Below are 26,230 nucleotides of genomic sequence, written 5' to 3'. Positions count from 1 at the left end.
ATAATCATTCTAGTTTGTGCTCCTGTATTACCACAATCTTTTTTTTTTTTTTTAACCTCAACGTGGATTTTTGCTCCAACCTAGTGATTCTCTACTCTGGCTGCACATAAGAATCACCTGAAGAGCTTTTACAAACTACTGATGTCCAATTCTGCTCTGAGTGGCTGTCTTAATTTGTGTGGGGTGGGACCTGGGCATTGGTAGTTTTTACAAGCTCCCCACCTGGGTGATTCTAATGTGCAGCCACGACTGAGAAGCAATCTTCTAAGAGTGTGGTAGTCACGCACCGGAAAGAGGTTGGCTTACAGAATAGTTTTACTTTTTGGTGGTTTAATGGTAACAAGTTTGCTGATGATGTTTACCATGTAAGAGAGAGGGCCAGGTGTCCGGATTAGCCAGAAAACTAATTGATTTCTTCGCAAAACATGCTAACATTTAGTATTGACAAGATGTATTCCTAGAATCTCTCAGGACTGTAAGGAAATCTCAGGCAATCATCTATCTAATCTATTCCCCTGGATTAGATGAGGTTGCCAAGTAAGAAATACTTACATGGATTAGCAACACTTAAAGACATGTTTTTCTTTTTCTTATTTTTTTTGAGATAGGGTCTCACTCTGTCGCCCAGACTGGAGTGCAGTGGTGCAATCACAGCTTACTGCAGCCTCAACCTCCCCAGGATCACGTGATCTTTCCACCTCAGCCTCCCCACTAGCTAGGACTACAGGCATGAACCACCACGCCTGGCTAATTTTTGTATTTTTTTTGTAGAGATGGGTTTTCACCATGTTGGCCAGGTTAGTCTCAAACTCCTGGCTCAAGTGATCCACCCACCTGGGCCTTTCAAAGTGCTGGGGTTACAGATGTGAGCCACTGTGCCTGGCCATAAAGACATTTTTAGATAATGGGCAACCAGAATGGCAGAAAGACTGGGTTTCCCTTTTAGGCAAAAAGCAATTTCACTGTTTCAGAAGAAACTGGAGCCCCAGCCAGCCTGCCCTCCCACAGCCCCTTCTCTGGGGATTCCTGGCATGTGTCATCCTCTGGGGTGACTGCGGGATGGAGGTGCCTGTTGGTGGCAGCAGCAGCTTTTCCTACGAGGGAAGCTGGTTCGGTAGACACTACACTGCTATTCCTGGGGTGGGGGTGGGGATTTCTGTGTATGTTTTATAGTTAGCTGGCCCCAAATCCCTGTGCATTAGACCTAACCCTCTTCTCGGCTTCCACTGCTTTCTTCTCTCTCCTGCACAGCCTGGAGTCGCAGGGGCAAGGCCTGGTTTTACAATGGCTGCCAGCCTTTCCCTTAGGGAGCCACACGCATGTGCTCACTTTTTCCAGTGGTCTTCTCAGTCTGATTTAATGGATATACCGGGACCGATGACACATCAGCATGGGATCCTTCTTTTGCTTCTTGGGTAATTGTCCTATTAACAGCTGTCCCAGGCAAAGGGAGGGGGGAGTGTTGGGGGAAAGGGGGCGGGTGACTTCCTGGGTGAAGGAGGACACACCCTGGGTTTTACAAGGTTAATCAGCAGGTTCTGGGAAAGCTTGCACCTGCTCAGACTTGATCTGGAACTCTAGACAGAATGGAAGACAGTCTTTCTGTCTCCACTCCCTTTCATGGAGTATCAAATATCCTGGGCGCCCACACCCTGCCAGACCTAGGCCTGCTGTTGCGACTGAGTTTGTCTCTACACCTTTACTCTCTTTGGTCCTTGCAACTCTCTTTCCCTTTTTCAGCCCACTTCTGTGAAATGGCTAAGCAGGAAACTCACATAAACGATTGTCCAGTTTTAGTTTGAACTGTTAGGACTGAAAATTGTTCTGTATTTGTTGTGTAAAAAAAAGATCAATCTGGCCGGGCGCGGTGGCTCAAGCCTGTAATCCCAGCACTTTGGGAGGCCGAGACGGGCGGATCATGAGGTCAGGAGATCGAGACCATCCTGGCTAATACGGTGAAACCCCGTCTCTACTAAAAAACACAAAAAACTAGCCGGGCGACGAGGTGGGCGCCTGTAGTCCCAGCTACTCGGGAGGCTGAGACAGGAGAATGGCGTGAACCCGGGAGGCGGAGCTTGCAGTGAGCTGAGATCCGGCCACTGCACTCCAGCCTGGGCGGCAGAGCAAGACTCCGTCTCAAAAAAAAAAAAAAAAAAAAAAAAAAAAAAAGATCAATCTTAGTATGCTGTTTTCACCTTCTCAAAATTGTCTTGTATTTAAACACTGCACTTTAGTTGAGCCTTTATATCTTTCAATGTTATGTTTTCTTTTGTTTTTTGAGGATCTCACTGTTGCCCAGACTGGCACCATCATAGCTCACTGCAGCTTCAAGCAATCCTCCCACCTCAGCCTCCTGAGTAGTTGGGACTATAGATTTGCGGCACCAGGCCCAGCTTGTTTTTTTGTAGAGACGGGGGTTTCACTATGCTGCCCAGGCTGGTCTTGAACTCCCGAGTTCAAGCAATCCTCCTCCCTTGGCCTCCCAAGGTGCTACTGTGAGCCACTGTGCCCGGCCCAGTGCTATGATGTTAAAATATGTCCTTCTCAACCTTCTTATTTTTAGAGTTTGATGGCCACACCTAAATTTTTCCTCCTTTCTTACACACTACCATTCTTTATCTTCACTGTCTCACTACTTTGGGGACTGAATGGTCTCCTATTTTATTGGTAACATGCCATATCCTTCAAAACTGTACATCCTCCAAGGTGTGGTTAATTTCTGCTTTTAACAGGAAAATCACAGGCCTGCCTACTTGAGTCCCCCTTCAAATACTCAGTATTTGAGTGTCTACTAAGTTATAACAGTTAACGCACAAAATTCTAGTCCTCATGTCGTTTATACTCAGGTATTTATTGGGACACACGCGTCAGTAGTCCCTACTAAATGAGAAGATTGCTTGAGTACAGGAGTTCGAGTCCAGTCTGGAATAAAGAGAGTAAAACATGCTCTCTGAATTAGTCTTTGAAACTGGTAAACTAGCTCAGAAGTTTTGTAAGAATTGCTGGTGTACGTTTATTATATACAGTGAAAGTACTTAATCTGTAAACCACCCCAAATTAAGCCTCCTAACTGCAAGCACAAAATGGACTCATTATTTACTGAGTTATCAGTTGGCCCTGTCCTTAGTTGTACAGGGACTAATGACTCACCCATAAATAATGGGCTCTTCTAAGAAGACAGACTTGAGTTGACACCTCTTTGTCCTATACCTGGGAGGAACGCACCGCAAACTCCAACCCAATGATTCCCTAAATGGGGTCTTCGCATCAGCTGCGTTAAAATCATCCCAGCAGGCAAGTTATCCGGCCGCCACTCCAGGGTCACTAAATCAGACTCTCCAGTGGGACCTCGGAATTCGTAGTTTAGCAAGCTCCCCAAGTGATGCTGGGGGTAAACTAACGTTTGAGAGTCAAAAACATGTTTTGGAAATATAACCAGATGGGACTGGAGAAATTAGAAACTGAGAAACATCCCTAAAAAAAAGCTAGACTAAGCTGCGTGGGAGACCAAGTGAGGGGGGCTCTTTGGGGTGTTTCTACCATGACAAAAATCGCCATTACCCCACAGCTCTCCTACCACCAACGTTCCGCCAACGTCCCACCACCCTCATGACAAGCCTCCGCGGGACTGCTCCAGCGAAGGCATCCTTTGCCTGGGCCATGAGGCACAACCGTCCCTCACAGCTGGGGAGGCTTCTCCAGGTTCGCACCGAGAGGAAGTTGGGGTACCGGTTTCCGCCGCCAGCACCCAAGATGGCGGCACGAGCGTCGCAACCACAAGCACCACATGTCCCGCCTCAGCCTTCTCGGGTCTCACTAGACTTTTGCAAGTCACTGTGGGAACCCTCAAGGCGGAGGTGTTCCGCACTCCGGCGGCGATACACCTTCCCATTCCCTGCCCTAAGCCCTCAATCCCCCGCCACAGAAAGCGCTGGAAGCGCCCAGCCTGGATACTTCACCCAACGCCCAGCCCGCTAACACCGCCCGCCGCGAACGCGCGGCCGAGGGGCCCAGAATGCCAGACACTAAGGCCTTCGCCCTACTCATTGGTGGGTCCACACTGCGGGGCGGGCCTAGGTACCCATTGGGCCGGGAATTATGTCAGTCTTGGGAAATCGGGTCCGGAGATAAGAAGATACACTCAGCCATTGGGCCCTCTCTGCTGCCAATCAGAGGGACATCCGTCGACGGCCCCGGTCTCGGCTCGTTGATTGGAGAAACTGTTCCTAGGGTGCCTGCGGCGGGCGGGTTTCCGAGTGCGGTGGCAGGAGGGGGCGGGGAGGGAAGCGGAGGCTCGGAGCTCTAGGCCGGCCGGTGGCGGCGGCGAGGCCGGGACTCGGGCTTAGGGCCTGCTGTGGCGGCAGCGGCGGACGCCGAGCTAAGCAGCGGGTATCGGGCACATTCTTTTCCTAGAAGGGAGGGGTGCAGCGCCGCGGGGCCGAGGCTTATGGGGCGACGGGATGGTGCTGAGGCGCAGGAGGCGGGGGCCGAGCGGGGTTCCCGCCAGAGCCCGGCCCTGGGCCTGACAGGGAGGGGCCGCGCGCGGGGCCGAGAGGAAAGCTGGCTCCGGGATGGGATGGACTGGGCAGGGTCGAGGGCACGAGAAGGCGTGGTGTGAGGCCCGGACTTGGGAGTGGGGTGGGGCCATCGGGACGGAGGGCGGGGTGGGGTTTGTTGTAAGGGTGGGTCAAGGCCAGGGAAGTAGCACTTGTTCGCTGGCCGCCCCAGGAGTCTAGAAGCTCCGGCGCCGAGAGTGGGCATGGCGACTTGGTCTCAGCCGGACTCGGGTATCCGGGCAGGGTGGGACCAGCCTCAGGCCAGGGCCTTGCCCCTAACTCGATTTTTAAGGGACTTTATCCGATTTTTCGAACTTAGGCTCCTGGGAGGTTTTAGTAATAAATTGCGTGAGAACGGAGGGTAGCGTAAGCAGGAATTCTGGGTCGCAATTGTGTTTACTCTGACCAGAGAAAGGGAGTGTGAGTGTGTGTGTGTACACGTACGCGTGTGTAAGTATAGATCGCTCTCCCCCTGTGGAATGAAGTTGGTAGATGGGTCACAACGCCGGAGAGGAGAGGGGGTATGTCTTGGTTTGTGAGATTAATGGAAGCTCAAAAGTGGAGACCAGAAACAGATTTACCTCCTCGGCACTGGGCGGTCTGGCTAGAGAACGTGGCCATATCCTTCTGCCTTGGCTCAGAAGGTCATATGAATGAAAATAAAACCTGCCTATGCAAATCCTGGACGGAACAGTCTTGCGTAGTAGGCCCCCCACCATCCCTCTCCTCCTTTTTTTCTTTCCTTTTCTTTTTTTATTTCTTTTTTCTTTTTTTTGAGATGGAGTTTCGCTCTTGTTGCCCAGGCTGGAGTGCACTGACGCGATCTCGGCCCACCACAACCTCGCCTCCTGGGTTCAAGCGATTTTCTTGCCTCAGCCTCCCGAGTAACTGGGATTACAGGCATGCGCCACCATGCCCGGCTAATTTTTGTATTTTTAGTAGAGATGGGGCTTCTCTATGTTGTTCAGGCTGGTCTCGAACTCCTGACCTTGGGTGATCCGTCCTCCTTGGCCTCCCAAAGTGCTGGGATTACAAGCGTCGGCCCTTTTCCTTTTTTTTTTAAGATGTGAGGATAGGAAAGGGAAATCAGATTTCAAAGTTCAGAAAACAAAAGGCATTCTTCTTCTGGGTGAAGTGGTGGCCTGAACATTGTCCTTTTGTCCTTCCACACTCTCACTGTTTAATAATCTTGCCTTTTTGAACTGGAAAAGACAACTGTTATAGGTGGTTTTCTCCTGAGAGGTGAAAATTCAGCTTTACTTTTAAGACAGGAAATGGGCTTCTCATATGAAAACAGAAGCTGGGTAATGCACCTGTAGCCGGGGAGGAGGGCTGGTAAATAAAACAAAGGTGTAAGATATTTTGGATGACCTAGTTACTGTCTGCTTATCCAAACCAAGCTACATTTTAGGATATTGCACATTTAATATTAAGTAACTGAGATCCTTTGTGATCAGTACCTTTCTTTTATAGTTCTTCTATGATCAGTTGCTGTATTTTGGGTTTTTTTTTCTGAGAGTGTGAGTAGTCCTTTCTTCCTATAAAAGGGGCCTTTAGGCCAGGCACTGTGGCTCACGCCTGTAATCCCAGCACTTTGCGGGGCCCAGGTGGGCAGATCACCTGAGGTCAGGAGCTCAAGACCAGTCTGGCCAACATGGTGAAACCCCAACTCTACTAAAAACACAAAAATTAGCTGGGCATGGTGGCAGGCGCCTGTAATCCCAGATACTTGCGAGGCTGAGGCAGGAGAACTGCTTGAACCCGGAAGGTGGAGGTTGCAGTGAGCAGAGATCACACCACTGCACTCCAGCCTGGGTGACAGAGTGAGACTGTCTCAAAAAAAAAAAAAAAAAAGTGAAAGTGTCCTTTGAATGTGTTTTCTACCTTCTACTGTGAAGGTTTTCCTACCCTGATCATGATGTGAAAAGTATGGAATCTTATCTTGTTGCTTTTGTGATTCCCATTTCAGGTTTCTCTGGAAACCCCCCTGGTAAGTGTGGAGGAGGCGGGATACTCTGACCCAAGACGAAAGGCCTGTAGCTCCAGCCAAAGAAAATAAACCTTAGGAGGGAGAAGGAAAAAAAAAAAAATCCATCAGCTGTTCCTGAGAACAGCCTGCAGTGGAATCTACAGAGAGGACAACTAATGTGAGTGAGGAAGTGACTGTATGTGGACTGTGGAGACAGTAAGTCACGTGGGCCCTTGAGGGCCTGGACTGGGTTAGGAACAGTTGTGCTTTCAGAGGTGAGGTGTCGAGAAGGGAAAAGTGAATGTGGTCTGGAGTGTGGCCTTGGCTCCACAGGGTGTGCTTTCCTCTGGGGCCATCAGGGAGCTCAGCCCTTGTGTTCTGCCAGGGTGGGATACGGGGTTTGCCACTGAGGAGGGTAACCTGCTGGCTGGAGCGGCAGAGCAGTGGCCTTGATTTGTCTTTTGGAAGATTTAAAAACCAAAAAGCATAAACATTCTGGTCCTTCAGCAATGCTTTCTCTGAAGAAATACTTAACGGAAGGACTTCTCCAGTTCACCATTCTGCTGAGTTTGATTGGGGTACGGGTGGACGTGGATACTTACCTGACCTCACAGCTCCCCCCGCTCCGGGAGATCATCCTGGGGCCCAGTTCTGCCTATACTCAGACCCAGTTCCACAACCTGAGGAACACCTTGGATGGCTATGGTATCCACCCCAAGAGCATAGACCTGGACAATTACTTCACTGCCCGGCGGCTCCTCAGTCAGGTGAGGGCCCTGGACAGGTTCCAGGTGCCAACCACTGAGGTAAATGCCTGGCTGGTTCACCGAGACCCAGAGGGGTCTGTCTCTGGCAGTCAGCCCAACTCAGGCCTCGCCCTCGAGAGTTCCAGTGGCCTCCAAGATGTGACAGGCCCAGACAACGGGGTGCGAGAAAGCGAAACGGAGCAGGGATTCGGTGAAGATTTGGAGGATTTGGGGGCTGTAGCCCCTCCAGTCAGTGGAGACTTAACCAAAGAGGTTAGTGGACCTGTGGTGGGTGTGGGGGGCCTGGGGTTTGGGGGTGGGCTCGTCCAGAACGATTGTGGTCAGAACACAGAGCCCTGTAAAGAGTCAGACAGATTTCAGCAGGGCCTCAGGCACTGTTCTTGGGTAGGGATGGGCTGAACTGTCTGACTTTAGGATTGGGGGCTGGGAGCATTTCCCTGTGTTGAACCATTGACCTACCTCTAAATGTACTGTCAGGGCAGTGGGAGGTTCCTACACATGCCAGGGTGTTGACTGCTTGGATTTCAGCATGACTGCTGGAGGCCTGGGGTGGGGGAGGAGTCATGTTGTGATGGGCTTTGATGCAGTGTACATCTGTTGCTAAGACACAAATACTTTATGGACTCTTCCCTTGTACCTCCCCCCACATCAGAACACAGACATACCCTGAAGTTCTCCTTTGTGGTCAGGCCTGTTGTTGTATTGTCCTGATAATTAAGACCTCCTGGGCCTGAGCCAAAGGGTAGATTTGGATAGTTATTCTTGGCCAGGAGAGGGCCAAGGCTTCCATTCTTTGCTCTAAAGGCCCACTGCAGGGAGTAGGGAAGAGAAGGCTGGGAGGTAGAAGAGAAACTGCATTCTGCTGCCCAAGTCAACTTGCTTTGAGCTGTCAGAAGAGATCCTTAGTTCTTGTCACATGGCTGACATACTGTTCTAGGCAGAAAACGATGCAGTTCTTTGCCTTTTAAGATGTGAATGGCTGCTGCTGCCCCTGCCTCCCCAACATAAGATTGCTTTGAACTGTGGGTTTGTATGACTTTTGCTTGCCACCCAGCCTTAAGTAGTTGGGAAAAAGGCCCACTGCACTCCCCTGGCCATTAGGGAAGGAGAAAGCCTGATTGGGTTTTTGGAGGTGGCATGTGGAGGAATGTAAAAAGTTTTACAGATGCTGCAGAAATGGGCTCCTCTGCCTGCCAGTTCAGACCATGTTTTCCCTCCTTCCCTCCTTTGTAGCCTTTTCCTGAGCTTAGTTATCTGACTGTTAGTGACTGTCAAAGAGTATGGCTTGTTTTAGGCCAGTGGTCCTCAACTGGGGGTGATTTTGTCCCCGAGGGTGCAAGTGGCAGTATCTTGAAACAGTTTTGGTTGTCACATCTTGGGGCGGGGGTGCTACTGGCACCTAGTGGGTAGAGGCCAAGGATGCTGGTTAACATCCTGAATGACACAGGACACCTTCAAACAACAGATTTGTCTGACCCCAAGTGTCAGTAGTGCAGGGATTGAGACACTCTGCTCTGTGCTCAAATGGCTCATACTGGACCTGCTTTGAGAGGGACTAGGATTATCTGAGCGCAGGAGCCAGGAACATTTCTTACCTTTCAGGGCCTCTTATTTTAGCTTCTTACAGGGCCACTTGGAACTTCACCTCTCTTCTGCTTCCCGTTTCCCTTTCCTTCAAGTGGGCTTCAATCTTGGCACAGTGTTCTGAAGTATGCTTCTTAGTCTCTGCTCCATGCTCCTCCCCCAGGGTAGCTCCCCCAGGGGTGGGTGGAACTGGGTTTGCTCCTGGAAACCTTGCAGGGGTAGCTCCATATCTGTTCCTGCTGGGATGGGATGGGATGTTTTGGATATTACTGGGTGGGTTGGGGTGGAATGGGATGGGACTTTGACCCTGCTTTCCTCTGTTTTTTGGCGCTTGTGAAAGTTGTGCTTTTCATCTCAGGCCTTTACAACTCCCTTTGGGAGGGGGGGTGGGTCAGCATTAGGGGCCCAGGCTGCGTATGGGGGAAGGGAGGATTATTATGTGTCTAGAACAACATTTCCTCAGCAACTCAGGGATAAAAATACCCAGGTCCAGAGCATGTGACAGGCACTGCTGGAACCGGTATTATCCCTGGGGTGGAAGTGCTCCCCCGCTGCCAGGCTTGCTCTGTGGACAGCTATAACCTAGGCCCTTGTCAGGGATAGGATTCCCCTTGAGATTGGCATTCTGCCCAGAGCAGGGGGTGGCCTGTTTACAGCTCTTTCCAGGCTAGGAGCAGACTGTGACCAGAGAGAACATACTGTCTCTCTGACCTGACCTTAGGCTCCAGGGGAGCAGCAGTGGGGAGGGAGCTGAATTTCCCCTCGAGAAACCAGTCCAGGGAGTCTGAATTGTGATACTGAGTCTGTGAGGGGCTGCTTTCCTGCTTGGATGAGATGTGGGCCAGGTATCAGGCAGAGAATGCTCTTGAATAAAGCCAGGGTGAAAAGGGAGTGGGGGACATTTGTGGCCAGGAGAAAACGGAGCACCTGTCGCCCTAAGTGTAGGGCTTCAGGGTTGTGTCTCCCCTCCTCTTGCTTGGGGCTAGGCCTGGCCAGCACTGTGACATTGCTGCACGTGGGCAAAATGGCCTTCCCTTTTTCCGTAGTCTGGCCTATTTTGGGGTGACAAAACTTACGACTTATGGTGGGCCTGGGTGCCCTGGGTTCCTGCCCAGCCTGACTTGTGATCCCTGGCCTTGAGAACTGGCCACTGCCTTCCTGAGGAATGGGGTAACTCCTTCCACTTCCAGCAAATAATTTAGATTCCCAGAGAATCTGCGGGAGGAGTGTCTGCCCAGTCCTGAGTGGGCTGGATGAGCAAGATGCGACAGGAGGGAGGAGAGTGGCACCCCTTCCCCCAGGGCTCTCACTGCGCCACCCCAGCTGACTGACTGGGCTGGGTGGGGCTGCCCGCCCCTGGGCGCATCTCCTCAAGGAGACGGAGGCGGCCCAGGGATGGGCTGGTTCCTTGCGGCAGCTTCTCCAGCTGCCCTGATGCAGAGATTGGCTCCCGTCTGCAGCTAGGTAACAGGCGGTGGGAGGGGATTGGCTCCTTCCGCATCTCCAGCGGAGACTTGGGGGAGGAGATTGGCTCTCGGCGCAGCCTAGGTAACGACAGTGGGAGGGGATTGGCTCTTTCCGCAGCCCAGCTGCTGACCTGGGGGAGGGGATTGGCTCTCTGCAGCCTCAGCAGTGACCTGCGGGGTGGGAGGGGGAGGGGATTGGCTCCTTGCTGCAGCCTAGGTAACAAGTTTGGGGGGCGTGGGGGGGAGGAGCGGGAGGATAGGCCCAGGAGGGAGCTTGCTTTCCTCTGCAGCTTGAGCACGGAGCATGGGGTGGGAGTCCCATATCACTGCAGCCTCTGCGGTGAGCTCAGGGTGGGGGCAGCTGGGCGCCTGAGTGGAACTGGGGTTGTGAGGTGGGAGGGGGCTGCTCAAGGATGGAGGAAGGGGGCTGGGCTGGGCCGCCCAGGCAGCAGCACGGGCGGGGCACCCTTCTCAGGCCCCTCGGAGCTAGCAAGGGGCCACCCTTCCAGCCTGGTGTGCTCCCTGAAAGCCAAGAGCTCCTTGCAGCCCCCTGTCCGGCTTCCCGGCACCGGCTGCCCTGGGGCTCATCTCGCAGACCATGACCCGCCTGGACCGCAGCTCTCACAGTGGTGGGGGCCATGCCAAAGGCAGCCGGCCCCTTAACTCTTTGCTGGCTGGTCACCGGGTGGCCCAGCCCCCCTCTGCTCCTGGGTCCAGGGCTTCTGTTCAGGTTGGTGTATGTGGGAAGACTAAAGTAGTACGTCTGGGAGGTCTTAGGGTCAGGGAGGGTTAATGGGAGAGGAATACCGGCTTAGAGGTAGGGAGGTGGGTCTGATCTAAGGCAATTGCTTTCTGGAAAGTGTGTGTCTGCATTTTAACCCCTGGATGGAAGGCAACACTTTAGGGTTTCTTCAGGCTTGTGGGGAGGGCGCGACTACAGGGGGGTGCCGGGTATAGGAAGCCCAAATAGCTCCATTTATTGGGGTTCTATGGTGTTAGCAGTGGGGGTGGCAGTTGGTGCAGCAACTGTTCATGAGCCACTACGGTAGAGCCTGAGGGAAGCATTTTTGGTGCCCAAGGTGGCAGTTGTAGCTGAGCAGTGATGGGGGTTACGTCCTTGAGTGGGTTGACTGATGGGGATTTGGTGAGTCCTGGGGTGTGGTGAGGAAAGGAGAGCACTGGTGTGAGGGGACACAGTGAGGCTGGCCTGAGCAGGGGTGGGGTGCCCCCCTGGGGATCATCTGACTGCCTGAGCCTCCCTGGAATGGAGGCAGCAGCTAGGATCAGCTGAGAGGGAATTCTGGCGGGGATGAGTCTTGAGGTGAGCCTGGGCTTGAGGAGTTGTGGGTGTTCAGCCTTACTCTTGCTGCCAGCTGGGGAATAGGGAATGGCTATAGGAAGGGCTGTAGACAGCATGGCGTTGTCATTGGTTGCATCAGGTGGTTGGAAATGCAGGGATTTTCCTCTCCAGCCCACCCCACCCCTTTATGCAAATGAAATGGCACCACAGGCTGATGCAAGCCTGGTCACTGCTAAGTAATTCTGCATGACAATTTGCTCTTGCTTGCCATGGCCAGCTTCCTCCAAACCAAGTTTTAAGGGGTCCAATCTCCAAAGCTAGAGGTGTCTCCTGATGTTCCCCTTCTTTCTTATGTAGGGGTGAGGTGGCCCTGCCTTTTGGTTGGGTGTGTCTTGGTCCAGACCCTAATCCTTCCCACCCTTATGGTGATAGTCACGCTAATGGTTTTGCTAGTGGCTCTTTTTTTTTTTGTGGGAAGGGGATAGTGTCTGGAAGTAGATGAATGAACATTTGCTGGTGCAGAGGGACCAGGGGGTAAAGGCTGGCAGGTGAAGAGCTGGGAGGGGCCCCACCCACGACTAACTGGGGTCACACTAGGAGGGAACTCTGAGGGGCAGGACAAAGAAGGGACCCTGGGACCTCAGAGCTAAAGTCATGTGATTTGTCTTTCAGGACATAGATCTGATTGACATCCTTTGGCGACAGGATATTGATCTGGGGGCTGGGCGTGAGGTTTTTGACTATAGTCATCGCCAGAAGGAGCAGGATGTGGAGAAGGAGCTGCGAGATGGAGGCGAGCAGGACACCTGGGCAGGCGAGGGCGCAGAAGCTCTGGCACGGAACCTGCTAGTGGATGGAGAGACTGGGGAGAGCTTCCCTGCACAGGTACCATCGCCCCTGCTCACTGGGCTCTCTTTTTGTCCCTACTTCCCTTCCCTGACACAAACGAGGCTGGAGTTCTTCCAGGAACTTCCCTTAGAAAAACAGGTTGTAGGGTGGACCTGAATTTCTGTTTTGGGTTGGGGTCTATAAGTCACAAGTGGCTGAGCCTTGGAAGGGGGAGTGGAAAGCAGCAGATGCAGAAGGGCTGGGCCTTGGCAACAGACAATGCAAGGGAGGCAGAGCATCTAGCATCTTCCTGCTTGCTTCAGGACTCTTTCACTCTCCCTTCTGTTGTTCCTGGGAGTTTGGGACTCGGGGCCAGCCATTAGCCTGGGAATGGGAGGGAGACTGCAGGCCTTCAGCCATTCTGGGAAAGAAGCTTCAGCCCCAGGCAGCCAAGGCTCAGATCAGTCAGACTTACAGTTCCTGTTGCCACAGGTGCCTAGTGGGGAGGACCTGACGGCCCTGTCCCTGGAAGAGTGCCTTAGGCTGCTGGAAGCCACCTGCCCCTTTGGGGAGAATGCTGAGGTGAGCAGGACTCCAGTGAGAGCCCACCAAGTGAGCAGGGCAGCCTGTACCTGGCGTGTCCCTCCATGGCTGAGGGGCCAGCTCTTGTTCTGGCTGCTGGGGGTAAATGCAGAGGAAGGAAGAACAGAAACAGACTCCAGGTGGTAATCTCTGGGAGGAAAGCACAAGGTCTTTCCTTCCCCCTTGTTAAAGCCTCTGTGTTTTGCCCTAGTTTCCAGCAGACATTTCCAGCATAACAGAAGCAGTGCCTAGTGAGAGTGAGCCCCCAGCTCTTCAAAACAACCTCTTGTCTCCTCTTCTGACTGGGACAGAGTCACCATTTGATTTGGAGCAGCAGTGGCAAGATCTCATGTCCATCATGGAAATGCAGGTAGGATTGTCGGAACCGGGCACAAACCTATTGGATTTTACACAGCATGTCTTAGCCCTCAGTTGCTTTTCCATCTCTGAGGAGAGAAAGTGTAATACTTTCTCTGATCCATAGAAAAGTGGGGACAATGAGAGGAAACCTGTCCAGGTGTGTCCTTGGGGCAAGGGAGGTGAAGACAGGTAGGGTTTGGCTTAAATAAAACTCAGGACTCAGCCTTCCAAATCAGGGCCTGCCTCCTGGGTGTGCCTTCTTCCTTTCCTTCAGGCAGATAGGCACTTGACTGAATGCTTCCAAGGTTCTGCGTTAATAATAGCTGACATTCACATGGTGCTTCACAGCCATCGTTCGCTCACTTGGCCCTCACAGTCATCTAGTCAGCCTTTATTTCAAAGGTGAGGAAATTGAAGCTCAGAGAGGTTAAATGATGTGCCCATGGTTACACAGCAAGTGGTGCAGCTAGGTTTTCTGACAAGTCTGGGTGTTCTTTTCACTGTGTTGATTTTGCAGTAACAAGGTAGTGTTTTCTTCCTCTCCCTCCAAGAGAGGGGAGTCTGGCCAAACATGAGGAAAAGCTGATCAGTCCTGTATTAGGGTGGAGCCCACATGGAAGAACCCATCTCTGCCAGGCCTGGTGGATGAAGCTGGGTCAGGAGCTGACACTGTGGGCTTTGGTTTATAGTCTTTTGCCTTTACACCCATGCAGCTGTGCCTCTGTTGGGTGCCTGCAGTGTGTGAGCCCCAGGGGAGGGAGTCAGTTTCTAGTGAACAGTGGTGCTCTTCTCCCCCTCCCAGGCCATGGAAGTGAACACATCAGCAAGTGAAATCCTGTACAATGCCCCTCCTGGAGACCCACTGAGCACCAACTACAGCCTTGCCCCCAACACTCCCATCAATCAGAATGTCAGCCTGCATCAGGCGTCCCTGGGGGGCTGCAGCCAGGACTTCTTACTCTTCAGCCCTGAGGTGGAAAGCCTGCCTGTGGCCAGTAGCTCCACGCTGCTCCCGTTGGCCCCCAGCAATTCCACCAGCCTCAACTCCACCTTCGGCTCCACCAACCTGACAGGGCTCTTCTTTCCACCCCAACTCAATGGCACAGCCAATGACACAGCAGGCCCAGAGCTGCCTGACCCTTTGGGGGGTCTGTTAGATGAAGCCATGTTGGATGAGATCAGCCTAATGGACCTGGCCATTGAAGAAGGCTTTAACCCTGTGCAGGCCTCCCAGCTGGAGGAGGAATTTGACTCTGACTCAGGCCTTTCCTTAGACTCGAGCCATAGCCCTTCTTCCCTAAGCAGCTCTGAAGGCAGTTCTTCCTCTTCTTCCTCCTCTTCTTCCTCTTCTTCCTCTGCTTCTTCCTCTGCCTCTTCCTCCTTTTCTGAGGAAGGTGCCGTTGGCTACAGCTCTGACTCTGAGACCCTGGATCTGGAAGAGGCTGAGGGTGCTGTGGGCTACCAGCCTGAGTATTCCAAGTTCTGCCGCATGAGCTACCAGGATCCAGCTCAGCTCTCATGCCTGCCCTACCTGGAGCACGTGGGTCACAACCACACATACAACATGGCCCCCAGTGCCCTGGACTCAGCTGACCTGCCACCACCCAGTGCCCTCAAGAAAGGCAGCAAGGAGAAGCAGGCTGACTTCCTGGACAAGCAGATGAGCCGGGATGAGCACCGAGCCCGAGCCATGAAGATCCCTTTCACCAATGACAAAATTATCAACCTGCCTGTGGAGGAGTTCAACGAGCTACTGTCCAAATATCAGCTGAGTGAAGCCCAGCTGAGCCTTATCCGAGACATCCGGCGCCGGGGCAAGAACAAGATGGCGGCGCAGAACTGCCGCAAGCGCAAGCTGGACACCATCCTGAATTTGGAGCGTGATGTGGAGGACCTGCAGCGCGACAAAGCTCGGCTGCTGCGGGAGAAAGTGGAGTTCCTGCGCTCCCTGCGACAGATGAAGCAGAAGGTCCAGAGCCTGTACCAGGAGGTGTTTGGGCGGCTGCGGGATGAGAATGGGCGACCCTACTCGCCTAGTCAGTATGCGCTCCAGTACGCCGGGGACGGCAGTGTCCTCCTCATCCCCCGCACGATGGCCGACCAGCAGGCCCGGCGGCAGGAGAGGAAGCCAAAGGACCGGAGAAAGTGAGCCTGGGGAGGAAGGGGGTTTGATGCCCACCAAGACCGAAACTGGAGAAGGGCTGGACCTGGACCTGGACCTACAGTGGGGACTTAAATGCCTTCTTACCCAATATATCTTCTCAGATGGGATGACTGCGGGTCAGTGTACAGGAAGAGGCAGGCACTGGCTGGCTTAGCTCCACTCCGGTGGAGTGGAAGTGGCCAGACCATTTGGATGGACAGGGTCCTCACCCTATCCCTTTCCTGTGAGGCAAGGGTGGTGGTGGAGTTGCTGGAGGTAGAGGAGCTATGTGGAGCAAAGGCCAACAGAGGGGAAGGAATGGACCTGTGAGAGGAAGGGAAGGTAGCAGAAAGTCTCATTTCAGGAAGGAGGGAAAGAAAGGAGGAAGGAAGGAAATCCCACCCCCCCCCAAAAAAAAATCAAAGCGAGAAGAAAATCAGAGGGAAGGTTAAGGTTGGCTCTGGCCAGGATTCCAGGCAGCAGGTTGGAGTGACTGGTGGGCCTAGGTCACTGGTGTGATAAACCCTGTTTCACCCCTGGGGGTTACACAGACATAGGGTGGGTTTGGGGAGGGGCAGTGTTAACTCTTTCTGCTCCTTGCATTTTGGCATCCCTGAAGGGGAGCTCTTGGATATCATCGGCCATAACGTTTCAATCAAATGGAGCCACTGGGCCCCAACACTGGCTTGGAGATTTAGGGTCAAAGGGTAGAGTGAACAGGAAAGGGTCACGTGGCCCCATGTTGCAGCAGCCCCAACATCACGCATGTCATTCATTGCCTTGCCACTCCATCTCCCTCTGCTCCAGCCACTCCTGAGCTGCGGCTCCCATTGTCTCCATCAGAGCCTGCATGTGAATGCCATCCTCCCTGGGTCCGGTGTTTGTGTTCCCCACCCCTCACAGACTTCCTGAGCTCTTCTGTAAGCTGGGGTAGGGTGCTGGCAGTGCTCTGGGAAGTGGGCCTGCAGCCTTCCTCTTCTGGGACTGCTGTGAGGCAGAGGAATGATGGAGGATCTAGTGTAGCAGCCTCCAGGCAGGATTCAGCACAACACTGGGGAGTCACCCTTCCCTCGGTCCTCTGCCTACCAACAACTGGGCTTATCACTGGGAAAACACAAAAAATTACACAACCCAGCAACAACAAAAAAAACTAGTCCTCTTAGAATTTCTTGCGCTTTGATTTTTTTAGGGCTTGTGCCCTGTTTCACTTATAGGGTCTAGAATGCTTGTGTTGAGTAAAAAGGAGATGCCCCAATATTCAAAGCTGCTAAATGTTCTCTTTGCCATAAAGACTCCGTGTAACTGTGTGAACATTTGGGATTTTTCTCCTCTGTCCCGAGGTCGTCGTCTGCTTTCTTTTTTGGGTTTCTTTTTAGAAGATTGAGAAGTGCATGTGACAGGGGCTGAGAGCACCCCCCCTAAACACACAAGCTCTCAGCCACAGGCAGCTTCTCCCTCCACAGCCCCAGGTTAGCACAGGCTCCTGGAGGGCTGCCTGGGGGAGGCAGACAAGGGAGTGCCAAGGTGGCCAGATGGTTCCAGGACCACAATGTCTTTATTTTTAACTGTTTGCCACTGCTGCCCTCACCCCTGTCTGGCTCTGGAGTACCATCTGCCCCAGACAAGCAGGAGTGAAATGGGGGTGGGAGGAAGCACTGATTCCCAGTTAGGGGGTGCCTAACTGAGCAGTAGGGATAGAAGGTGTGAACCTGGGAGTGCTTTTATAAATTATTTTCCTTGTAGATTTTATTTTTAATTTATCTCTGTGACCTGCCAGGGAGAGGGGAGAGAGAGATGCTGTTGAGCACATGACAAAATAAAATAAAATGGATGATTCATTCTCAAGTGCAATTTTTCCCCACTTTGAATTTAAATTGAGAATAAAGGAAATGGACTCATTGTAGGGAGGACTGGCCATTGTGTGGCTAAGGCAGAGTTCACATGGGAAGATGGGTGGAGAACTGAGGAGGCTGACAATGGGGAACTTTAAAAGGCAAGTCTTAAATACTGTATTAAACCTTGGGGGCAGGCATCAGGCACCATGTACTTCATAGGGTTAGCTGGTTCAATCCTCTCAGGAAGGATTCAGAGTTCTTTCAGTCTTATACAGCTAGGATAGGTGGAGGTGTCATTTAACCCAGCTCTTTTACCTGTCCACCTGCTACAAACTACATTTTTAAACTGTGCTGTTATTTCTCTAGTGGCCTCACCTGCCAAAGGGGTGCAGAGCATTGGAGTGTAGTCATGTTGGAAACCTGAGAAATCCATGGTAGCGACTAACATGTGACAAGCACTACTGTGTAACCAGGAGCAGGGCCACTAAAGAAGCAGGAGGCCAGGGTTTAGGACACTAGGAAACCTCCCCAGCTGAGGGGACTAGAATCTGCTTTCCCTCAAACTGCTCAACTACCCACCCTATGAAGAGCTGTAATGTTTCAAGATCTCTGCATGGATGCTGTAACTTCCACATACCCATGTTAGTTAGGGCAGGTGTTCAGCAGACGCTGGAAGAATGAACAGTCACTCGACAGTCTTTTTATTGGCAGAGTCTCGCTATGTCTCCCAGGCTGGAGTGCGGTGACGTGATCTTGGCTCACTGCAACTTCCACCGGGCTCAAGCCATCTTCCCACCTCAGCCTCCTGAATAGCTGGGACTATGGGCGCACGCCACCACGCCTGGCTAATTTTTGTAGAGACAAGGTTTCGCTGTTGCCCAGGCTGGTCTCAAACTCCCGGCATCAAGTGATCCGCCTGCCTCAGCCTCCCAAAGTGCTGGTAGTACAGGCGTGAGCCATTGCGCCTGGCTTCTGTGAGATTATTGGGCAGGGTTTAGGAGTAGAAGCTATGATTCCCTTAATGGAAGCTGTGATCTCAAACTCTTGGATACCACCCTGTAACCTGGTTCAGCTCAGTCCTTTAGTGATATTACTTTAGTGATGTTTAGAGTTGTGCTAAGGAGTGGAGTATAATTCTAAGAATAATGATGATTTCTTATGTTTCAGTTTATAAGAGCTTCTCCCCAACTCCCCAGTCTCCAGTTAGAAAGGTTTGGTCATACCAAACAGGAACCCTTTCCTAATTAGGAATTGACTACTGTCTGTAAGCCAGATAAAACCAAGATACGTAAATGAGTGAAAAAAACAAAACTACAAGTTAAAGGCCTGGTCGGCGGCTCACGTCTATAATCCCAGCACTTTGGGAGGCTGAGGCAGATGGATCACCTGAGGTCAGGAGTTCAAAGACCAGCCCAACCAACATGGTGGAGCTGTCTACTAAGAATACAAAAATTAGCCGAGTGTAGTGGCGGGCGCCTGTAATCCCAGCTACTCGGCAACTGAGGCAGGAGAATCGCTTGAACCTGGGAGGTGGAGGTTGCGGTGAGCTGAGAGTGTGCCGTTGCACTCCAGCCTGGACAAGAGCAAAACTCCCATCTCAAAAAAAAAAGTCTGAAAAACACTCATACCGGTAATTTAAAAAACACAAATTATATATAGAAGGGTAAACTGTGAAAAGTAAAATTCAGTTTTAATATTCTTGATTTTAATATTCTTGATTCTTGTACCCTTCCTAGAAATGTATATACACTCATGTGGTGTTTAACGGCCAACATACATTCTGAGAAATGCCTTGTTAGACAATTTTGTCAGGGTGTACTCACACAAACTTAAATGGTAGTGCCCACTACACAGCTAGCCTATGTGCTATATAGCCAATTGCTCCTAGGCTACAAACCTGTACAGCATGTTGCTATACTGAATACTATAGGCAGCTGAAATACAATGATAAGTACTTGTGTATCTAAACATAGAAAAGGCACAGTATAGGCTGGGTGCAGTAACTCAATGCCTGTACCCGCAACAAGACTGTGCAACTGCACTCCAGCCTGGTGACAGCCTGGGTGACAGCGCAAGACCCTGTCTCAAAAAAAAAAAAGTACAGTATAAATAGTATAAATAAATAGGGTATTATAATCTTATCGGACCATAATCATATACGTGATCTGTCACTGATGAAATATGCAGCACATGACTATTTTTGTTCAGTAATTAGGCTGTAACTTTTACTTTATTTTGCAACCTTTTTTTTTAACTTAAAAGACTTAAGAGATTTGAAAAATTCCTCTTAATCCTGTTGCTAGTGTTGTCCCTGGTCTGAGTAAGAATGTTTTTGTTGGCCAGGCACGGTGGCTCATGCCTGTAATCCTGGCACTTTGGGAGGCCGAGACAGGCGGATCATGAGGTCAAGAGTTCGAGAACAGCCTGACCAACATGGTGAAACCCCATCTCCACTAAAAATATAAAAATTAGCTGGGTGTGGTGGCACTCGCCTGTAATCCCAGCTACTCGGGAGGCTGAGGCAGGAGAATTGCTTGAACCTGGGAGGCGGAGATTGCAGTGAACCAAGATCATGCCATTGCACTTCAGCCTGTGTGACAAAGCAAGACTCCGTCTCAAAAAAAACAGGAATATTTTTGTTAGCAGTGCCCCCCCCATTAGAGAGATGTACAGGTTTGTCTAGGATCATGCTGATTAGCTGGGGCATGGGGCCAAGTTGGTCAGCACTGCTGTGGGGCTGACCTCTTTCTGCTGGCAGGTAGAGTGGGTGTTCCAGGCTCTTTCTGGCGGGAAGAAGATAGGAGGACTCAAGTAAGGCCTGTGGAAGGGCTGCTACCACTAGCCATCTACCTAAGGCAGGAAGTGAGAAGAGGTCCTGGCGGAAGGCTGGGAGCCCAACAGGACTTAGGCTTAACAGACCAAATTTTTCAGGCTGACTGACTTGGGTGGGTGTGGGAAAGCTTACTTTGTCTTGACTTCAGCAGTTGTAGGCTTCATTCAAACTGATTTTTTCTCACATCTTACTCATGTTAAGGAGATGGAAATAGACCCATATTTTCAACCTCTGCCCTGCAGAGATCTCACCAATGAAGGTGGGGCTGTTTCAGTATCAATAAAAACAGAATAGTGAACTATAGAGGGAAAATCGTGATCTAGAGACATGCTTCAGTGTCATCAAGACTGGCCTCCATAGCTGACATTTCCCCACCCTTACTGGGGAAAGCTGAGTAATAATTAGTCTGGTGAACAGGGAGTTAGCTTCCATAGAGCCTTGTCAAGCTGGCCTCATCCCTGCTTTTATAAGCCCCAGCTAAACCAAATCTTGCTGCCCCTCTTCACGTTTGCTTGGCAAACAGTTCCTTAGGGAAAATAACATCCCCAGTATCCTCAAGTCCGCTACCTACCTCATCCTGTAGGCACTGACCAAGAGCAACAACTTTAGAAGCTCACACTAAATATAGTTTAGGGCACACCGTGGTGAACAGGTGGACAGCAAGAAGCCTGTTTCCATATTGATGTACCATATGTATACAAACACAGGTACTAGATTGGTGTCTGCTTCTGAGTCATTTTCCCAGCCAAGTATAGAAATTCTGTAGCAAAACCCATGTGCTTCATGATCGTGAGTAGTTAAGCCTTTTCTATCACAGATTCTCCTCTGTTAAGTGAAAGGGACCCAAAAACCTTCAACTTGTCATTTTGTTAATATACCAAAATAACCTTTCTTTTTACCTTTACTGTATTACACTGAAGTCAATCATCTTCTTTGCCTCTGGCTCTGAACTTTGGAGTGGAGAATGAGCATTTGGGGACTATGAGGATATGTGTGAAACTTAACACTACAAGTTCTAGTCCTTGTTCTGTTCACTTCGTGTCTGCCTGAATTAGCTGAGAAACAGAATTTAGTACACATATTGTCTCTGGAGTAGTGTGAGAATCTGGTACCTTGCAAAAAAGGGCTGTTTTCAAAAATTAGCTGGATAGAAGTCTTTGTCTTCCTTTTTGAATACACCATACCAACAAAGGTCTTAAAGCTGTTTTGGGTTTTTTTTTGGAGACAGGGTCTAGCTTTGTCACCCACGCCAGAGTGCAGTGGTGTGATCTTGGCTCACTGTAAAACTGCCTCTAGGCTCAAGCTAGTCTTCCACCTCAGCCTCCTGGTAGCTGGCATATAGGCGTGCACCACCATGCCCGGCTAATTTTTGTATTTTTAGTAGAGACAGGGTTTCGCCATGTTATCCAGGCTGGTCTTGAATTCCTGAGTTCAAGCAATCTGTCCGCCTGGGCCTCCAAAGTGCTGGGATTACAGGTGTGAGCCACTGCGCCCAGTCTTAAAGCTGCTTCTTTTCTAGCCTATCTTAAACTGCAGAGTGGAGATAGGTTGCACAGTATTTTTTACTTAATTCTAGATGCTCTTCAACTAAGGAAACAAAAAATCTAGTTCACTTGGGGAGAAGTGGAGAATAGACCAAGGAGTTGGCATTCTGCCTTTTGTGTCAAACACAAGTGTAACTGGGCTAATACAGTTGACTTGAACTTTCCAATTCTCAGTTAGGGGCTAAAGCAGTAATTGAAGCAATGGGCTAGTGTCCCAAAGCCAGGCCCCAAAGTTGCCCAGCCTGACCCTAACTATGCAAATAGCAAAAAGGGCAGGCTTGGTCAAAGTCAGCTAGGATTTAAAAATCCATTTGGGGTAAACAGTGGCTTTGGTACTATCACAAACCACCATACAAACCAACAAGGTCACAAGGCAGACCCAGTTGTGCCACTGGTATATTTTAAAACAGGTTATTTAATACAACAAAAAACTATAGAAGCTGAATTGTCAGCATCTATTCTGAAGTTGATATTCAGCCTTCCCTCACTTTTGCCACCTCATTAGCCTAAGGAAAAAAAAAAAAAAAAAAAAAAAAAGCCTTTAAAAGGCACTGCTCTGTGCTCTGCTTGCCCCCACAAAGCAGGGCCAACTGTGCTTTTCATCCCAGCAGGATGGTTTTGTTTCACATTTCATTTGCTTTCAATATTCAGCAGTTTATTCAACAGTAAACTTACAAGGCCAAGGTCAATTAAGTCATCCATAAGAGAGACAAGTAACTTTAAACTTCACATACTAGATAGGAAAGCAGTAACTTTTGGGGAGAAAACCTCAGTGCTGGACATCGTCAAAACAAGGTGATGTGCAGATCCACAGACTAAGTTGTCTTGGGATCTTAAGCTCTCCTCTAACAAACTCCTGTAATCCCACACCAAAACACTAGGATGCCTCTCCCTGATCAGTTTCCTACTGCTGAAAGCCAAGACTCCTTTATTAAGTTGAATGCTAATACTGAGCCTGGACTTAGTTCAGTTCTATCAGCTTTAAATTATAAATGAGGACATATCTTCATCAGAAGACCCAACTTGCACATTAATCTGAGCTATCATTTTTCCTTTTACTATGAGAAATAATTGCTTTATAATGCAGATTCCCAATGCCACAGTCCATAAAGATGTGTCAAGCACACAGACAAATCCCAAATGGCGAAAGTTTAAGATCAACTTGAGCCAAGTCTATGACCACCACAGAATTGAGAGTTCTGGAACATAAGGTCATATCTGAAAATAGGTATTTAAAAATTTAATTAGGCGAGGTGCGGTGGCTTACACCTGTAATTCTAACACTTTGGGAGGCAGAGACAGGAGGACTGCTTGAGCCCAGGAGTTCAAGACCAGCCTGGGCAACATTGTGAGACCCCATCTCTACTAAAAGTTAAAAAAAAAAAAAAAAAAAAAAAAAATTAGCTGGGCATTATAGCACACACCTGTAGTCCTAGCTACTCAGGAAGCTGAGGTGGGAGGATCTCTTTAGCCCAGGAGGATGAGGCTGCCATGAGCCATGGTAGCACCACTGCACTCTAGACTAGGTGACAGAGACCATCTCCTTCCCCCCGCAAAAAATAAAAATTTAATTGCTAAAAATTACTTAAAATTGGTCGTCAAAATTTTCAAACGATATTAAATGCAGGAACAATTATTCCTCAGCACTGTCAGAGTGTTTCTGTGATCATTATTCTATCCATTTACAATATTTATTGAAACTTAAGGCAATGGAGGAGCAAGATTTTTGTTTTACTGGCTCTACCAGTACAGGACACCTCAGGTAATAATGATGTCACAGTATTAGCAAGCTCCCCTTTTCTAATAGTAACTAAGATAATTTATTGCCTCTTTAACGCCTGGGCAGGAGGTGTATGATGGTGCAATTTCATGGAAACCGTTCAACAAACATGTTTTTCCACTGCCTGAAGAAATATTCTTTGGCTGCGAGTGGTGGTTCACTCCTATAATCCCAGCACTTTGGGAAGCCAAGGCAGGTGGATCACTTGAGGTCAGGGGTTCAAGACCAGCCTGGCCAACATGGTGAAACCCCATCTCTACCAAAAATACAAACATTAGCCAGGTGTCGTGGGGCATGCCTGTAGTCCCAGCTACTCAGGAGGCTGAAGCAGAAGAATCGCTTGAACCCAGGAGGCGGAGGTTGCAGTGAGCCAAGATTGTGCCGCTGTACTCCAGCCTGGGTGACAGCGAGACTCTGTCTTAAAAGAAAAAACAAACAAAAAACAAATAAATATTCTCTGAATACTTTCTCAAGCTGACTTATTTGTTGTGCCTATTTATATTTGTAGCAGTTTGCATTTGTGGCCTCAACAATCAAAAAAGTTGATCCTTAAACCATTGATCTAGTAATATGCTAACTGGCTTTTGAAAATAACAGAATTGTGACTATCTAGCTTCAACTCAGTTTTCACTGCATGCGTATCAGTATTACTGTTTTCTCTGGGGGAGAATGATACAGTTTTTACAACAGCTCAGGAATGCCACAAATGACAAGTCAGTCAGTTCCAAAGGTTAAGGCCAAAGTTGACTACTAGTCTATTTGGGATACAAACCAAGGCTGTAGTTTCATTTCAGTGCATCCGATGGTGCAGAACAGAACCAGAACACCTCCACTTAAACTCCCTTAATTAGCTACTAATGGCTGTGCTACTACCAATCACCACCAGGGCACACACTCAGACCTCTGTGCAGGAAGGCCTGTCTGTGACCCAGACCTTCAGTAAGGCTCCCCAGGTCCATTTATGTCTCCTGAGAACTTTCCTGAGGCGGCTTTCTGAAAAAAAGTATCTACACATCAATTTATTTTAAACAAATGCTTTGCACGAGTGAGTAGTACTGAACTGTTACACTGATTTGATCTCAGTGGAAATCCCATTTCCGTTACAAAAATGACAAGTCAGCCGGGTGTGGTGCCTCATTCCTGTAATCCTAGCACTTTGGAAGGCCGAGGTGGGTAGATCACGAGGTCAGGAGATTGAGACCATCCTGGCCAACATGGTGAAACCCTGTCTCCACTAAAATACAAAAAATTAGCCGGGTGTGGTGGCGCACGCCTGTAGTCCCAGCTACTCAGGAGGATGAGGCAGGGGAATCGCTTGAACCCTGGAGGCAGAGGTTGCAGTGAGCTGAGATTGCGCCACTGCACTCCAGCCTGGCAACAGACCAAGACTCTGTCTCAAAAAAAAAAAAAAAAGAAAAAAAAAGACAAGTCCAAGGCCAGGCACAGTAGCTCACGCCTGAAATCCCAGCACTTTGGGAGGCTGAGGCAGGTGGATCACCTGAGGACAGGAGTTCAAGACCAGCCTGGCCAACATGGCAAAACCCGGTCTCTACTAAAAAAATTTAAAAATTAGCCAGGTGTGGTGGCATGCGCCTATAGTCCCAGCTACTCAGGAGGCTGAGGCAAGAGAATCGCTTGAACCCAGGAGACAGAGGTTGTAGTGAGCCGAGATCACACCACTGTACTCCAGCCTGGGTGACAGCACAAGACCCTGTCTCAAAAAGAAAAAAAAAAAAAACCAAAAAAAATAGGCAAAAAATGACGTTTTAAGTTGGTGCTCAAACACGGGGCCAATTCCTGGAAAATTTTGGAGAAGTAGATTTTAGGTCCTATAATCTATTACATACCAGAGGCAGGATCTAAACCTAACTAAAAAACCCATGTTTCCAAATGTACCATAGTTTGGAAGTGCTGTCAGGTCAGAGTGCTCAATAAACTTTTGGCAATACTGAAGACAGCATGATGCGACCATCTGTACAATCTCTGCAGCACCTGATAAATGCCCATTAAGTATTTACTAAAGTAATATGGTGCGACCACTTAAAGATTCAGGCCAGACACTAGATTTTCAAGCCTACAGTGTTCAAGAAATAAAACCATCCAAGTGAGGAAGCCATTTCCAACAGGCTGAACCTATAAGGCAAGAAGAGTTCCTGGTAAGACTTAAGACAGAAATCAGGGATTATAAATCTATAGTTTTATTAAGACAAAAACTGACAGTGTAGTATGAAGTTTACATTTAAACAAAGTTTACACAGAAATCTAACACATGCCTAAAAGGATTTTACAATGTAGCTCTAGATGCAAGTCTAGACAATATCAAGAACTGATGGATCTCATGACTCAAGACAAGAGCATTTTGGGTATCAGTTACTTCTTAGGATTTCTTAAAAAATTGTGTGTGTGTGTGTGTGTGTTTTAAAGTGAACCACTGCCCAATATGGAAGTTTAATCTTCTCCTGAGACCAAGGCTTTTGAAATCACTAAACTCTTAGATCAATTCAGTGAAACTTGTGCTGTCAGTGACTGAACCCTGCCAATAATGGTTTCAGAGTTCAAAGCTCAAATTAGAGAACGGCTCCAAGAGTTTTCCCCACTAAGAGCATGGGCCCTTGTCTTTCCCTACTGTCTTATCTCCTCTACCACCCTCTTCCTCTTCCCTAACACCTCAGCCAGTGGCTTG

At 49.6% G+C, this 26,230-nt stretch overlaps 1 protein-coding gene and 1 long non-coding RNA gene across 5 annotated transcripts; one reads left to right on the top strand and one right to left on the bottom strand.

Annotated features, from left to right (window-relative positions):
- Window positions 1-4,265: 4,265 nt before the first annotated feature.
- Window positions 4,266-17,397, top strand: NFE2L1 (NFE2 like bZIP transcription factor 1). Of its 4 annotated transcripts, none has more exons than XM_017853970.1 (6): window positions 4,266-4,389; window positions 6,526-7,544; window positions 12,315-12,527; window positions 12,963-13,052; window positions 13,264-13,422; window positions 14,215-17,397. In XM_017853970.1, exons 2-6 carry the CDS (start codon window positions 7,035-7,037, stop codon window positions 15,559-15,561), a joined length of 2,319 nt encoding a protein of 772 aa, XP_017709459.1. In that variant the 5' UTR covers window positions 4,266-4,389; window positions 6,526-7,034; the 3' UTR covers window positions 15,562-17,397. The 4 variants fall into 4 exon arrangements, with proteins under 4 accessions (XP_017709459.1, XP_017709458.1, XP_017709460.1 ...); XM_017853969.1 differs by lacking the exon at window positions 4,266-4,389 and adding an exon at window positions 4,609-4,787; XM_017853971.1 differs by lacking the exons at window positions 4,266-4,389; window positions 12,963-13,052 and adding an exon at window positions 4,609-4,787.
- On the bottom strand, window positions 5,599-10,505 carry LOC108516473 (uncharacterized). The gene is made up of 3 exons (XR_001881835.1): window positions 9,953-10,505; window positions 7,752-9,115; window positions 5,599-5,888 (listed from the first exon to the last, which is right to left on the bottom strand). It is a non-coding gene; the product is annotated as an uncharacterized LOC108516473 (long non-coding RNA).
- Window positions 17,398-26,230: the final 8,833 nt, after the last annotated feature.

This window comes from Rhinopithecus bieti, unplaced genomic scaffold, assembly GCF_001698545.2.
Source record: "Rhinopithecus bieti isolate Rb0 unplaced genomic scaffold, ASM169854v2 scaffold_35856, whole genome shotgun sequence".
NCBI classification, from domain to species: Eukaryota; Metazoa; Chordata; class Mammalia; order Primates; family Cercopithecidae; genus Rhinopithecus; species Rhinopithecus bieti.
The sequence above is the reverse complement of the archived record's forward strand: the minus strand, read 5'-3'. Positions and strand labels throughout refer to the sequence as shown.

Coding starts and splice junctions, on each gene's coding strand:
- NFE2L1 (XM_017853970.1), top strand. CDS start 7,035: ATGCTTTCTCTGAAGAAATACTTAACGGAAGGACTTCTCCAGTTCACC. Junction 12,528..12,962: donor GGGAGAGCTTCCCTGCACAG/GTACCATCGCCC, acceptor CTGTTGCCACAG/GTGCCTAGTGGGGAGGACCT. Junction 13,053..13,263: donor CCTTTGGGGAGAATGCTGAG/GTGAGCAGGACT, acceptor GTTTTGCCCTAG/TTTCCAGCAGACATTTCCAG.